General features: G+C 46.7%; 1 protein-coding gene across 3 annotated transcripts in view; it reads right to left on the bottom strand.

Annotated features, from left to right (window-relative positions):
- Window positions 1–304: 304 nt before the first annotated feature.
- The window catches only part of TNC (tenascin C), a 76,497-nt gene continuing 62,877 nt past the window's right edge, over window positions 305–13,924 (bottom strand). For all 3 annotated transcript variants that reach the window (XM_083875576.1, XM_083875575.1, XM_083875574.1), the window contains 10 exons: window positions 13,430–13,573; window positions 12,127–12,246; window positions 10,919–11,062; window positions 10,141–10,271; window positions 9,095–9,227; window positions 7,497–7,648; window positions 6,246–6,342; window positions 5,425–5,586; window positions 3,319–3,482; window positions 305–1,826 (listed from right to left, as the gene is read on the bottom strand). In XM_083875576.1, the coding sequence (XP_083731702.1) occupies window positions 1,716–1,826; window positions 3,319–3,482; window positions 5,425–5,586; window positions 6,246–6,342; window positions 7,497–7,648; window positions 9,095–9,227; window positions 10,141–10,271; window positions 10,919–11,062; window positions 12,127–12,246; window positions 13,430–13,573 (1,358 nt within the window). In that variant the 3' untranslated portion in view covers window positions 305–1,715. The remainder of the gene's footprint in view (window positions 1,827–3,318; window positions 3,483–5,424; window positions 5,587–6,245; window positions 6,343–7,496; window positions 7,649–9,094; window positions 9,228–10,140; window positions 10,272–10,918; window positions 11,063–12,126; window positions 12,247–13,429; window positions 13,574–13,924) is intronic.

Here is a 13,924-nt window from a genome sequence, read left to right on the forward strand (position 1 = left end):
GAGCCAGGCAGCTCTGGGATGCTGCTGGAAATGAGGAAATCATTCCATAAATGTCACTTCTCCCCCTGACTGTCTGCAAACAGACTGCAGGAGCCCAGAAACACGGATCCAGTGCCATCTCCTAATAGCCTGGAAAGCATCTGGAGAGCAGAGCATATTTCTCCATTACTGGATTTGTTCTCCTTTTCGCTGCCTGTGAGAAACACCAAGGAAAGGTGATTAATTATAGAGAATTAATTGAATATAGTGCTGGCAGTGCTCTGGAGGGTCAAAGGAGGTTTATATTCCCCATGCAACACAAAGTTCAGGAGTGTAACTTCAGCCAGAAGGGAGGCAAGAAACATTGACAAAATGTTTGCAAAACTTTTGCAAAATGCAACCTTGAAGTAGGGCAGAGAGACTGGATTAAAACAAGAGATCGTTTATTGTCTTGAACTGCAGAGTGTGATACAGAGGAACTACATGAATTTTTCATTCATATTAAAAAATAAAAAAATAAAAAAAAAAAAAAAAAGAAAAAAAGAGAGCCCTTTATTTACACAAGTGTTCAAAGCTGCCCATGGTACTGAACAACAACTCTGGGTTCTCTTTGTTTTGCTTTGTTAGTTTTTCCCACCTAGATGGAGCAAGCATTGGTCAGTAACACTTAGAAAAACATGGGAGAAGCTTTTGGGCAGGAAAAAAAAAAAAAAAAAAAGAATAATTACGTTCTGAAAGAACCCAAATCCTCACGGGCACCTCACTGCAACAAACCCACCAAAATAATTACAACCAGTCACTGACAAAAGGAACAGTTTTCAGTAGGGGCTCAGCAGCCTAATTGTTCTCAGTCTGTCTTTATTTCCCCATCTAAGTAAATATATCCTGGACATGCACAAACCCCACATGGATGAAAAAAAAAAAAAAAAAAGGTAGAAATTTATTTAAAAGTAATTGTGCTTTTATTTATAAAAAAAAAATTTACAATCAGACACTGTCCTGCTGTGTTTCCAAAAGCATGGTTCTCTTAAAAATGACAAAATGTAGTTTATTATTATTATCATTATTATTATTATTATTACTTTGTCTTTATATTAATAATATTAATCTTATGCTTAAGTTTAAAAACAAACATACTTCTTTTCCCTTCCTGTTCCCTCCTTCTCTGGGATACTTGATATATATATATAAACAAAGGCATTCAAACCACCGATTATTTTCACTTATAACTAACAACAACAATAATAATAATGATAATAATGATAATTAATCTTACACATTTCTGTGTGTAAAATATGGCTGGTTCTAAAACAAACTACCAATGTACAAAGCTGTTCTCCCTCCCCTCCCCTGGGCCACCCAAGAGATCCTCAGAAGTTGGAAGAACTTTATCCCAGACGCTTTCTGGCAAAAAAATTAAAAATAAAAATAAAAAAAATTATTAAAACAACACAGAACCCTTGAGATCGTTGTCTTTGGTGTGGAGGACGTTCCTGGTGGGCAGCTGGAGCTGCTCTGCTGGAAACTCTGGGATGTTTTAAGGCTTTATTTTTGTTTTGTTGTTGTTGTTTGGAATGCCGCAAAGCCTGTGTCGGGCTGCGGGTCACCGATGCTGTGCTACCAGTCCCGGCTCCTCACACCGCCAGGCCAGCGATGCCAGAGGGTCTCCCCACACCCCTGTCCATCCCTGCCCTCCATCCCTGCCCTCCCCAGCCCTGCCCGCAGCCCCCCGGGCCCTACGCTCGCTTCCGCCGCCCCTCCAGGTTCCGGAAGCTGGAGGGTCTCAGCTTCATCTCGGCGAACTCAATGGAATACTCGTGGCCCTTCCAGTGGAACCAGTTGACGCCCTGTGGAGGCAAAGGGGAGAGGTGAGGGGTGGTTCACATTTCCATCTGCTGCCCCTGGTTCAGGCTGGGCAGGTGTGCACCTGAAATTTTCTGAGCCTGAGCTCTTCCCAAGGGAAATTTTTCAACAGTTTTTCTTTTTCCCAAAACAACCTTGTGTAACCAATATTCCTTTCCCATCACAACAGGAGTTGTTTGCTATTTCTGTTCCTGAGCCAATGGAGAGGTGTCAGCCCTATGGACCAATAACGTGCCTTTAGCACAGCGTGTTATAAAAGGGCTGAATGGATTGTAAATAAACCTTCTGATTTCTACTGCCTCCTGACTGGAGTCAAACATCTTTATTTTGTGTCCCATTGCGACAGGGAGGTTTCTGATTTGGGCACAGGAGCTTTGGGAAGCACAGGGCTGTGGAATGGCCAACCTGTACAAACCCACCCACATGAGGTCACAGAATCATGGAAACACACAATGGATTGGGCTGGAAGAGGCTTTAAAGATCATCTTGTTCAACTCTGCCATGGGCAGAGACACCTTCCACTATCCTGGGGTGCTCCAGCCTGGCCTTGGGCACTGCCAGGGATCCAGGGGCAGCCACAGCTGCTCTGAGTTCCCTGTGCCAGGGCCTGCCCACCCTCACAGGGAGCAGTTCCTTCCAGTATCTCATCTAAACCCATTCTCTGGCAATCTGCAGCCATTCCCCCTTGTCCTGGCACTCCAGACCCCTGTAAATCTTCTCTCTCCATCTTTCCTGTTGGCCCCTCCAGGCCCTGCAAGGCCACCCTGAGCTCACCCCAAAGCTTCTCCTCTCCAGGTGAACACTCCCAGCTCTCCCAGCCTTTCCTCCCAGCAGAGCTGCTCCATCCCTCTGATCCCCCTGGGGCCTCCTCTGGGTCTCTCCAGCAGCTCCAGGTCCTTGCTGTGCTGGCCCAGGGCTGGGGCAGCTCTGCAGGTGGGCTCTGAGCTGAGCACAGGGGCAGAGGGGCACAATCCCCTCCCCTGCTGCCCAGGCTGGGGCTCAGCCCAGGGCAGGGGGCTCAGGGCTGGGGCAGGTCCAGCTCTCACCCACAGCACCCCCAGGCCCCTCTCCCAGGGCTGCTCCCTGTGCTCAGCCCAGCCTGGATTGATCCTGGGGCTTGTCCTGACCCAGGGGCAGCACCTTGAGCTTGGTCTTATTAAATCTCTGTCCCTCAGAGCTTTCCCTCCTTGCCTGGCTTTCATGGCAGGAAGAACATTTTTGTTTCACATATTGAAAACTACAATTATTCCCTGCACACTTTGGATATTCCCTTGGAAAATCAGAAAAGCCAACAGGATTTCACCAGCTGATGTTAAATTCTTATTTTGTGAGCGACTGCCTGTACATTCCCCTATTTTCCTGGAGAGTGGAAGGAGAGGATGCTGTGATTTTTAGCTGGCTGAGCCATCAGAAAAACTCATAATTGCCATTCCCCTTCCTCTCATTGATTAGAGAAGCCTTCAGACCCAAACCCACCTGACTGTGGCTGTTGTCACCATATCTGCCCATCAGGTTGACTCGGTGACAGTTCTTGTACCAGAAAGCTCCTTTGTATGACAGGGCACAGTTGGTGATGGCAGAGTCGTGGTCCTTGTCAAAGGTGGAGAAGGACCTTCCATTGTGGTAGGTCATGGAGTCACCTGGATGGGGGGGCAAAAGAAAGGTCAGTGGGTGGCCTGGTTTAGATTTCATGGGTGTGCCCATTCTGCAGAAAATATTTGGACTGTGCCATGCCCTGTCTGCATCGAATTTTTTTAAAATTGACTTGTTTTAATGCAGAAGGAAATGCACAATTCTTGTTATTGCAGGCAGGTCAAAATACTTTTTCAAGTGGTCTCTAATCCCCAATATATGAAGTGGGTTTTTTTATGCAGCTCAATTTCTGCACTTTTTGCTAAAAGCTGGATTTTACAGTGTGGACAAGCCAAGACTAAAGGGATGTTCCCAAGGAAGGAATCAAGACCAAAGAAATCTCCACACTGACTGAACCCTACTCATGGTAGCAGCTACTACCACTCTGCACCAGAGAATTTGCCTTAAATCACAGAATTATGGAATGGTTTGGGCTGGAAGGGATCTTAGATATCATCTCATTCCCACCTCTGCCATGGGCAGGGACACCTCCCACTGTCCCAGGCTGCTCCAAGCCCCAATGTCCAGCCTGGCCTTGGGCACTGCCAGGGATCCAGGGGCAGCCACAGCTGCTCTGGGCACCCTGTGCCAGGGCCTGCCCACCCTGCCAGGGAACAATTCCTGCCCAATCTCCCATCTAAATTAAACAGACATTAATTCTGCTGCTGCATTTCCTTTGTATCTCTGTAGTCTGGGTAAAAGCTCCTGTTCTGGTCACAGGGCAGAGCCCACACTGACACCTCTGCTCTGGTTTATGCACCCAGCAGTGTGAAATTATCTCCTTTTATGACATATTGTTAAATTGGATTTATCTCTTAATCCTTTGGAGCCCTGTAGGGGACTCACCAAGGGCTGCAGGGTTTGCCCCAGTGTGATTACAAAAGGCAGATGATTTGTTCAGCAAAATTCTAAATCACATTGCAGCAGGGCTTTGCTGCAAATTCTACTGACAAGAAAAGAAGCTGTGCCAGGCTATTATTGGCTGTATAAATGACAGCCAAGATTGGCCAAATGAGATATATTGTGGTTTAATACACTGGTTTCAATCCTGCCATAAGCAGGCCATAAAATATGGCACCAAAACGCCTGGAGGATATAAAACAGAAACATAAAATGCATCAATATATTTGATTTTCAAACACCTCACACAGGGGAGGTACCTGCTGATTGTTGGAACTCTGGAGGAGGAAAATTTCAGGCTTTCTGTGCTAAAAGGCACTGACCCTCAAGGAAGAACTACATTTGACCTGAGGCTGTGGAACAGCCTTCGAAAATTGAGTGATGGCAATGGGATTATTGGGTGTGTAGTTTGGATAGAATTGTGTGATCTCACAGGGTGAAAAATTTAGGATTTAAGGTTTTAGTATATAGTAATATATATGGGGCAATATGGAGGATTTAGGGTGTTGTCTAAGTCTTTCTTCTTCACCTTCTTCATGGTTTTGAGCGTTTTTTTCTAATTGGGTGAAAAAGACCCGCATTACGGACCTTGGGTGGTCATTATTGGGTTAAAAATATAAATAATACAGGTGTCACCCCATTATTGGGTAATTAGAGCTTAAAAGTCCTTGGAAAGAGTCAGAGGGACTCCATTTTCCACCTTGTCAGAGCTCACCACGCGTGAGACTGTGCTATGGATAAGAATTAATAAACACTGAGTCCAATTGGGCAATTATCACTTAAAAGTCTTTAGGAAGAGTTAGAGACACCTCCATTTTCCACCTTGTCACTTAGAGCTCACCACTGGTGAGACTGTGCTACAGATCAGGATTAACAAACACCGAGTCCAAACACGGACCGCGACTCCTGTGCGTTAACCCCGGCTCTAACGGGAAGAAAACCAGATAAGAAACCCACAGCTGATCTGCAGTTTCCACACGGTTCCCTTGACCCAGTGGGGAGGAAAGAGGTGACCAGGAGGAGGAGGAGGAGGAATCAGCCTTTGCTCACCCGCCGTGCCGCTGTAGCCGTCCACGCGCAGCCGGTAGCGGCTCTTGGCGTCGCCCACGCTGAACCGGTCGTACACGGCGTAGGCCACGTCCCCCTTGTCCCTCAGGTCCACCCGCAGCTCGTACTGCCCCTGGGAGGTGATCTTGTGCAGGTTCTCCAGGCCTGTGTGAGCGGGAAGGAATGTTTGCCCCTTGAGGCCTCCAATAAAGACCACACTTTACACTCATTACCTCCTATACTGACATTATCTCAAAAGCTCATTGTTTTATTTCCAGGTTCCTGAAGCCATCAGCCTCTCCATGTTTTTTGTCTCTGCCATGTAATTATTCCATAACTGGGGCCAGGCTGGACTGGTCAAATAGAGCAGGACACCAGCACTGGTGAGTGACCACACTGAGCTGGATCAGCTCCAGGGTGATGTCAGCACAAAAGCAAATAAAATAATCCCAGCCTGACTGGGAGAGATCTCCCCTTCAAATCATAGAAACAGGTTGGGCAAAACAACCAAAGTTTTGCTGTGTGATCATCATCATCATCTTTCATTTACAACCAGAGAAAGGCAGCACAACCTTTGAAAACATGGAGATTTTACTTTTGTTTTACCAAAATGTTAGTTTATGATTTTTATTCACTCTGCTTTTCCTCTCTGGATCATAAATAACCCTTTGGTGCTGGGGGTGTTCCTGGCTCCTTTTCCCCCGTTCCCCTTTACAAATACTCCTGTCTATTAAATGGAGGCTCTAAGTGGCTCCTGGGCTTTTGGGCTGAGTTTGTGTTTTGCTATTTTTTTTCCCCAAAAAATACAAATTCTCAGCACTTACCTATCCAGAATTCATCCTTAGGATCTCCAAACCCTGCCACGTAAGTATTCCAGTTCTTGTAGAAATCTTGCTTTCCATTCTGACGCCTCAGGAACACCTAAAAGAAAGAAATGTTGTGGACAGACCGCCCTGGCCAGAGGGAAAGAGCTTTTGAAAACACAGAGCTCAGCGTTTCTCCTGCCCTGCCTTTTCCCCTCCCAGCAGAGTCTCACTGCAAGGGCTGAGCTGCACCCAGGCTGTTGGATGCTCCATGTAATTTTTAAGTCTGCAATTTCTCTGTTGGGTTCCCAGGCTCCTCTGCATGATGTGGCCTCTCAGTTCCTGCTCTTTGCCTTTTTAAACCCATCCTGCACTTCTGGATTTCCCAGCCAAGGGAAATCTCATCTCCCAATCCCCTCATCTCCCAATCAAGTGTTCCTCCAGCTCCTCCTGCCTTTCTGTGTTCAAATTTGGGGATGTCAGTGTGGAATTTTACTGCCATTCTTTTGTTGTCTGGGTGGGATGTGTCCCTTGCACTGTGGCTCTGGAAGCCACTGCACCCTGTGGCTGCTGAACAAACACTTCCCCTGGGCTGAGCTTTAACCTCCCTCTCTCAGTCAGACAGAGTCAGCTCAGCCTCCCCTCTTCTTGCTGATTATTTAGATAATATGTTCTCCAATATGGTCATTTCAGCAGCCCTTACACCAGGGGAGAGGGATCAGAGATGAAAGCAGGGATGTGACCCATTCCTTGGAGACACCTCTCTCTCCTCCAGCTACAGAAAGAGCACTGGAGTGTCCTTATTGGGATAAAACTGCCCAAATTTATCGACAAGACAGCCCTGCTGTGATAACAAGAGTCTGAGGATGCCTGGGATGAGCAGGGCAGGGTTGGGATGAGCAGGGATGGGATGGGATGGGATGGGATGGGATGGGATGGGATGGGATGGGATGGGATGGGATGGGATGGGATGGGATGGGATGGGATGGGATGTGCAGGGATGGGATGGGACGGGATGGGATGTGCAGGGAGGGATGGAATGAGCAGGGATGGATGTGCAGGGCTGGGATGGGATGTGCAGGGATGGGATGAGCAGGGCTTTCCAGGGATGGGCTGGGCTGTGCAGGGATGGGATGGGATGAGCAGGGATGGGATGGGATGAGCAGGGATGGGATGGATGTGCAGGGATGGATGATATGAGCAGGGATGGATGTGCAGGGATGGGATGGGATATACAGGGCTGGGATGTGCTGCCCCCGTCCCCACACTCACGATCCATCCGCCCCCGTCCTCGCCCATGTCACAGAACACTTGCAGAGGATGAGCCTTGTCCCCATTCAGGTAAATCGTGTAAAGCCCAGAGGTGGCTTCTCCATTCAGCAGGGCCTGGGAGCAGTCCTTGGGGTAGGGATAGAGGAGCCCAGCTGCACACACAGGGAAGAGAAAGCATTCCTTAGGAAATCAGATCCCAGAACAGGTTTGCCATTGCATCCTGCATGCAGAACATCCACAGGACACAGCTGATGAGGTGAATTCTTCTTTTAAATGTGTTTTTTTCATATCTGTCTACACTTCTGGAAGTGCTGGGAATGTGAGATAACTGCTCCCTGCCAGGAGGGGAGTGCATCCTCCAGCTAAAGGCTGAAATTCAGGAGCTGTGTTACAGCTCTGGGGGAAAACCAAATCTATTGATCCCTGATTTTGTGACTGAAAAGGGAGGGGGGATACAGAGACAGCACTTCAATCAAAAATAAATTAATTGGGAGTGTTTTGCTAGCAAGGACAATATTGAATGTGTTATGAAGCTGCACTTCTAAAAAACAAAGCAAACAGCAATAGTTGAAGCTACAGGAAAATGTTAAGCTTTTCTTTCTGACATCAAACCAATAAAATTATTGCAGTCAGAACAATTTCTAGCCCCCCATAAAACAGTTTTTCTTTTTTTCTTTTTATTCCCTCAGGTCATTAACTTTTTCAGCCAATTAAGTCTTGTTCCAGGTGTGTCCATAGGAGAGGTTTTACCTGTAGCTTCTCATAGAATTGCTGCTGGTCCTTGCCAGTGTTACACATCCCTGCCTGTGAAGGCACCTGCTCAGTCCCTGCTCATGGTCAATCTACCAAACATCACCAAAACAATTTTTAAGTTTTAATTTTAATTTAAGAGGATTTAATTCCTCTCCTCTTTGTGGATGTGTTGGTGGAGCTCTGCACAAGGAGTTTCAGGGCAGACTTGGGGCTGGGTGACTTCTGGCAGTCCTTGGGCTAGAGCTGGTGCCAGCAGCAGGAGGGGGAGAGGGAATGACTGAAGGTCCTGCTGGGCCTGAAAGGCTGAAAACTGGGAAAAGTGAGACAAATGACAGGCAAAGTGTCACAGCTAATACTGAAAAATTTCTTTTTGTAATATCAGCTGTGAAGTGACCTCCAGAGAAGCCAATTTATCCTTGCAGAGCTGCACTGTTGGGCTGGAGCTGACGTGCAGAGGGGCTTTGAGAGAGGAGAAAAACCTGCCCAGGAATTCATCTCCTCAGCCCCCAGCACTGATCTGGGTGTGCCTTTGTGGTTTGCCTCATTCCAGCTCCAAACCATGATTTGTTTTCCTGTATCAATACGAGGAGAAATCAAGGTGTCAGCTGGATTTTAAAGAATTCCTGCTGATATTTCACAGGGATGTTTCACCAGAGAAAGGACAGTGAGGGTGATGTGGATGGATATTGGAATTTCATCCTGTTAAGGGAGAACAGATCTGGGTGAACAGGAACTTTACACCAACCCTACAAATGGATTAAAACCTTGTGTGGGGTCTGTGTGCCCTCACAGCAGAGCTCAGCTCTGTAATTTGGATTATTTTAGCTGTGTCCTAATGCCCTTACTGGTGGTGAAGATGGTCTGGATGGTTTTGCTCCTCAGGGCCCCACTCAGGGCCTGCAGTTTCACCGTGTACTGCGTGGAGGGGCTCAGCTCTGTCAGGCTGTAGGAAGTTGGCTCAGGGTATAGGACGAGTTCCTATGGAGAAAAAATAAAAAATAATACAGGGAAATCTCAGAGAAATAAATCATAATGACCAGAATGGTTGCATATTTCAGTCTGTCACATAATATTTTTGTCATAATTATTGATGGTATCTTTAATCTATTAATATAAAGCTACTCCTCTTAAGATTTTTACCAAGTTAATCTTTTTAAGTTCAATAAAGCCTGCCTGGAAATGAGTGTTTGTCATCATAATGTACAAGCTGGGAGGTTGAAAAGCAAGGCAGCATAAATGTTTACATGCCCTGAACATACAGATTGTGAAATTCATAAAAAAACTGGGGAACTCTTCCTTTAGGATAAAGAAATGTTTCACTCCAGGCTTCAAAAGGCTGTTTTGTTGAGACATTAAAAGACTGATTTTCAGTGTGCTTGGGGAATTTGCCTTCCTGAAAATCGGAATCCTCTCCAATGGTCCAAGCTGGGCATCCAAAATATTCTTTTTGCTGGGATTCCCCATATTCATATTTAAGCATTTAGTGTAATCTAATTATTTAAGAACAAAATAAAATTATAGGAGAAGAAGAGGCACTTCACAGGCAAAATTAATCCTTCCTTAGACCTCCCTTTGCACAGGGATTCCCCTGAGTTTAGATGAGTGAATCCCATCCCAGTTTGGGGGTGTGAGTTTACTCCACGCTGCCTGTTTGGAATGAAGGGAAATGTTTGTGCTTTTATCTGTACTGTGGAGGGATGAAAGGCAAAATTCAGGCTGCAGTGGAGCTTTTATTTCAGGGTATAATGCAAGAAAGTCCTTTAGCGGGTTTGAAATGCCTTTGTGTTCAGTCTAACATGGAAAGAGGCAGTGAGTATTTTTAGATTAATTATTTAAATTAAGGCACACGATTATGTTGCATTGCCCAGATTTGAGGCCCAGCTTTATTTACCTTGACTTGGCCATCAGTGGATTCGTAGATCAGGAGATACTCAGTGACTGGAGCACGGGGAGGCCTCCAGCTTATCACAGCTGCCTCTGACTGCACCTCGGTGGCACTCAGATCCCTGGGAGCATCCAGCCCTGCAGGAGGCACCACAGCAGTTACAACCACATCCACATAAATTAATTCCACACCTTATCTTGTGGGCCCTATATTAAAGTGAGCCAGGAAAACAAACCTTCTCTCCAGAGAGATCTGAAGTGAAAAAAAAACACTTCAACCTGAATTTTGTGGCTGAGAATTAATTTTCTCACAAGAAGAGAGATTGGCATTTATGAGTTCCCAGGAAACAGAACTTTGGTTTCAATGATGCTTTTTTAGAACAGGAGAAATTCTTAGAAGAGGAAAACTTTTCCTGTTGGGTCTGGCTCCAACCTCCAGCTTCCCTTCCCCCTGTGTATTTTTAGAATTTATCTGTATGTTTTGCATAGTTGTTCTCTGAGAGGAGAATTTGACTGATGGTCACAGTGACCAATGGAGTCAGGAGGTTGTGACCTCCTTGGGCCAATCTGGGCCCTCTGTACAAAATGTATAAAAGTAGATTGGAGTCAGATAATAAAGAGAACTTTCCATGTTCTCTTTCCACCCTGCTGCTGCCTGCTGTCCTCTGTGAGGGTCCACACCCACATCACAACTTGTCACCCCTCTAAGGGCAGGGGTAACAAAAAGGCACCAGGGGAAGAGGGGGCAGGTGTGACACGAAGGGCAGGCAGCCGTGGGGTGGCACCTGTGGTGAACTGTGTGGAGAGGGTCTCGCTCCTCTGCGCGTCCTTCTGGGCGTGGATGTTCAGCGTGTACTCCGTGGCGGGCTGCAGCCCCTGCAGGTCGTACTCCACCGTGTTCCCCGGCACCATCTGCGTCACTTCTGGCTCTGAGAAACGAAGCGCAGAAGAAAAGAGATGTGGGTATCATTCAGTGTCCTGGGTTGCAGTGTAGGATGTGCACAAAGTATTTATTCCATCCCCATCCCCATGAGCTGTTGGAACCAGGTGGGGCAGTGTTTTCCCAGGCCCCTCCTTTGGGCTCTTCTGCTCATGGCCCATCAATGCCTTGCCCAGGACTCACAGGGAACTCCCTCCAGGAGCTCTCTCTGTTTAATGGGCCATCAAGGAGCCACTGCACGACTCCTCATCCCATTGGGAGATGCTCCCAATGCCCAGGGGGAGGAGCCAAGCATTCCCACCTGGAGAGAATCTGGGATTTGGGACAGGACAAGCAGCCCTGAGCCACTGGATTCCCAGAGGAGCAGAGCTCCCAGACCTTTCTGTGGGATCACTGCTTCAGGAAGAGCCCCTCACCTGGACTGCTCCCCCCACCCTGCTCAGGGTGTGTTCTGACTCTGTCAGTGGTTCTATGTGTTATTGCATTTATTTTATTTTATTTTTACCTTTTTACCTTTCTTCTTCTTAAATTGTATTTCTGACTTGGAGCCTCTCACTCGTTTTGCTTTCAAACCACAACATTCAGACACATCATTGGTTTATTTCATTCCTGGTTGGTGCAAGTGCAGGATGATAAAAGCCCAGAGCCCGTGGCTGTGCTGACACCTCTGCTGAGTCTGGGTTATAGCAGAGCCCTTTCTCTAAAAGTGTGAGCTCTCTCTAGTGTTCACAGGGGTTATAACACCGCCTTTGCTTCCCAGGGATCTCCCTCATCTCTGTTCGTGGCTGGATCGACAGTGCCAAATTAAAATTATCCATTTTTAAATGCTCCCAGCAAAGCCCCTCCTGCAAATAACATCCCCAAGGCTGCCAGAGCTCCAGGAGTGTTTGGGCAGCGCTGCTGGGGATGCCCGGGGTGGGATTGTTGGGGGACTGGGTGATCCCTGTGGCTCCCTCCAGCTCTGGATATTCAGTGATTTTCCTGGAGTTAAAATGAGCACCTCTTGAGAGCTTTAACCCTTCATCTCCCCAACCCACCCCCAGCTCCTCTCACCTGTCTCAGAGGAGTAGGACACCACGTAGTTATCCACAGCAGCAATTGCTGGCTGCCAGGTTGCCAGAGCCTCAGAGTCTGTGATGTTCACCACCACCAGGCCTGACGGGCTGTCCAGAGCTGCAAGAAAAACACATTGAAGGAATTTGGCAAACATGGCTCTGTGCAAAACTCTGCTGGAAATTTGTGAGAGAAAATGGCCCAAAACTCAGTGCAGATTTTATGGCTCCCTTTGGAGCAGTGGAGTTCTGCAGGGAAAATGTCAGTGCCTGTGAAAAGACACCAAAAGCCTCCAGTGGAGAGGGAGGTCAGGGCTGGAAGGGATGAAAGTCTGGGAACAAACAGGACTGACCATGTTCTCTGATCACTCTTGATACCATCAATCCCAACAGCTCTGTCAAAGCTGAAATATTTCTCTCAACACCCTCAAATCTGTGTTGTTTTTTTAGAGCAAATTCAGGAGACAGAGCTGGGAAAAATAACCAAAGTGACAGCAGCTGATGGGCACTGTGACCTTGCAGCAGCTTGTTTGGAACAAACCAATCCCACAGCCAGCTAGGCATCCAAAATCCCCAGTCGTCCTGCCTTGCCTCCTCACAGCACTCTGTTTTTCACACAGGTTTATGTTCTCCCTGAATTAAGATGGATCTTTGTCTCCAGAATAGCTGGGATGGGTTATAAATCTCCTGCCATTATCCAACACTCATCATCTTGTTCTTTGCCTCAGATCTCTGGATGTTTGCTAGTCTCCAAAAAGAATACAAGGAGGGGTCAGCAGGAGCAGAGTGGACTTTTGTTTTCCTGCAGGGATACTTAAAGAAAAAATCTGGAGACAGAATACTGAGAAAAATATTGAGAGAATATTGAAGAAAAAAGATCAGGAGAGAGAATGTTTTTATGCTTAGAACAGTCTGGAACCATGTGAAGTCCACACCAGAAACTGGTCTGAACTGCTCAGCTGAGCTGGCCCTTTGCTCCCTCATCTCAGAAACATCATTAATTAAAAAAAGAACCAAACAAACCTCTGGGTTTTTTTCTGATGAATTAGAACTGTAAATATGTGAATTGTCTCCATCTCACAGGTTCATTTAGCATTTAGCAAATGGGAGCCTGACCAAATTTACAAATTCCATTCTCACGTAAAAGGCAAAGACAAAGAAGGAGTGGGAAAAAGAGCTTCCCACAGTTTGTGTGGGCAGCAAAAACGGGATCTTGGTGAGCCTGCAGCTCCAGTCCCTGAGTCTCTCCTGCAGCCCAGATGATTCACTTAAAAAGCTGCTATTTGCTGCTTTTATATCATTACCTGTTTTCAGGGTGCCAGAGATGGGCTCGCTTTCTTCAAAGCCTTTCACAGAGATGATGCTGACGTTGTAATCCACACCTGGGACCAGCTTCACCAGCTTGGTCCTTGTCTTGCTCCCTTCCACTGTGACAACATTTGGAGTACCTAGGATGAGGCCAAATGCCAAGGGATGAGTGCCACAGTGCTCCAGGAAATGCTGGAAGGGTGATTTTCAAGTTAAAATTATTATGGCCACTGTGGATGTGCTTCTACAGCAGGAGATGAATTTTCCCCAGTTAGTTAAAACCATTGGTGTCAAATATTGTTGCCACAACACCTAAATCTAAATCATGGGTTTGTGTTCAGTAAGAAAAATGAACATTTTTGTAGTGGAAGGTGTCCCTGTTTGTGGCAGGGAGTTGGAATGAGATCAGCTTTGAAGTCCCTTCCTGTGCAAACCATCCCGTGATTTCTGTTCAGAAAACTACATTTCCCAGACAAGGTGTAAGCAGAAAC

The sequence above is a fragment of the Zosterops lateralis genome (genome assembly GCF_965231275.1).
Source record: "Zosterops lateralis genome assembly, chromosome: 20".
NCBI lineage: Eukaryota > Metazoa > Chordata > Aves > Passeriformes > Zosteropidae > Zosterops > Zosterops lateralis.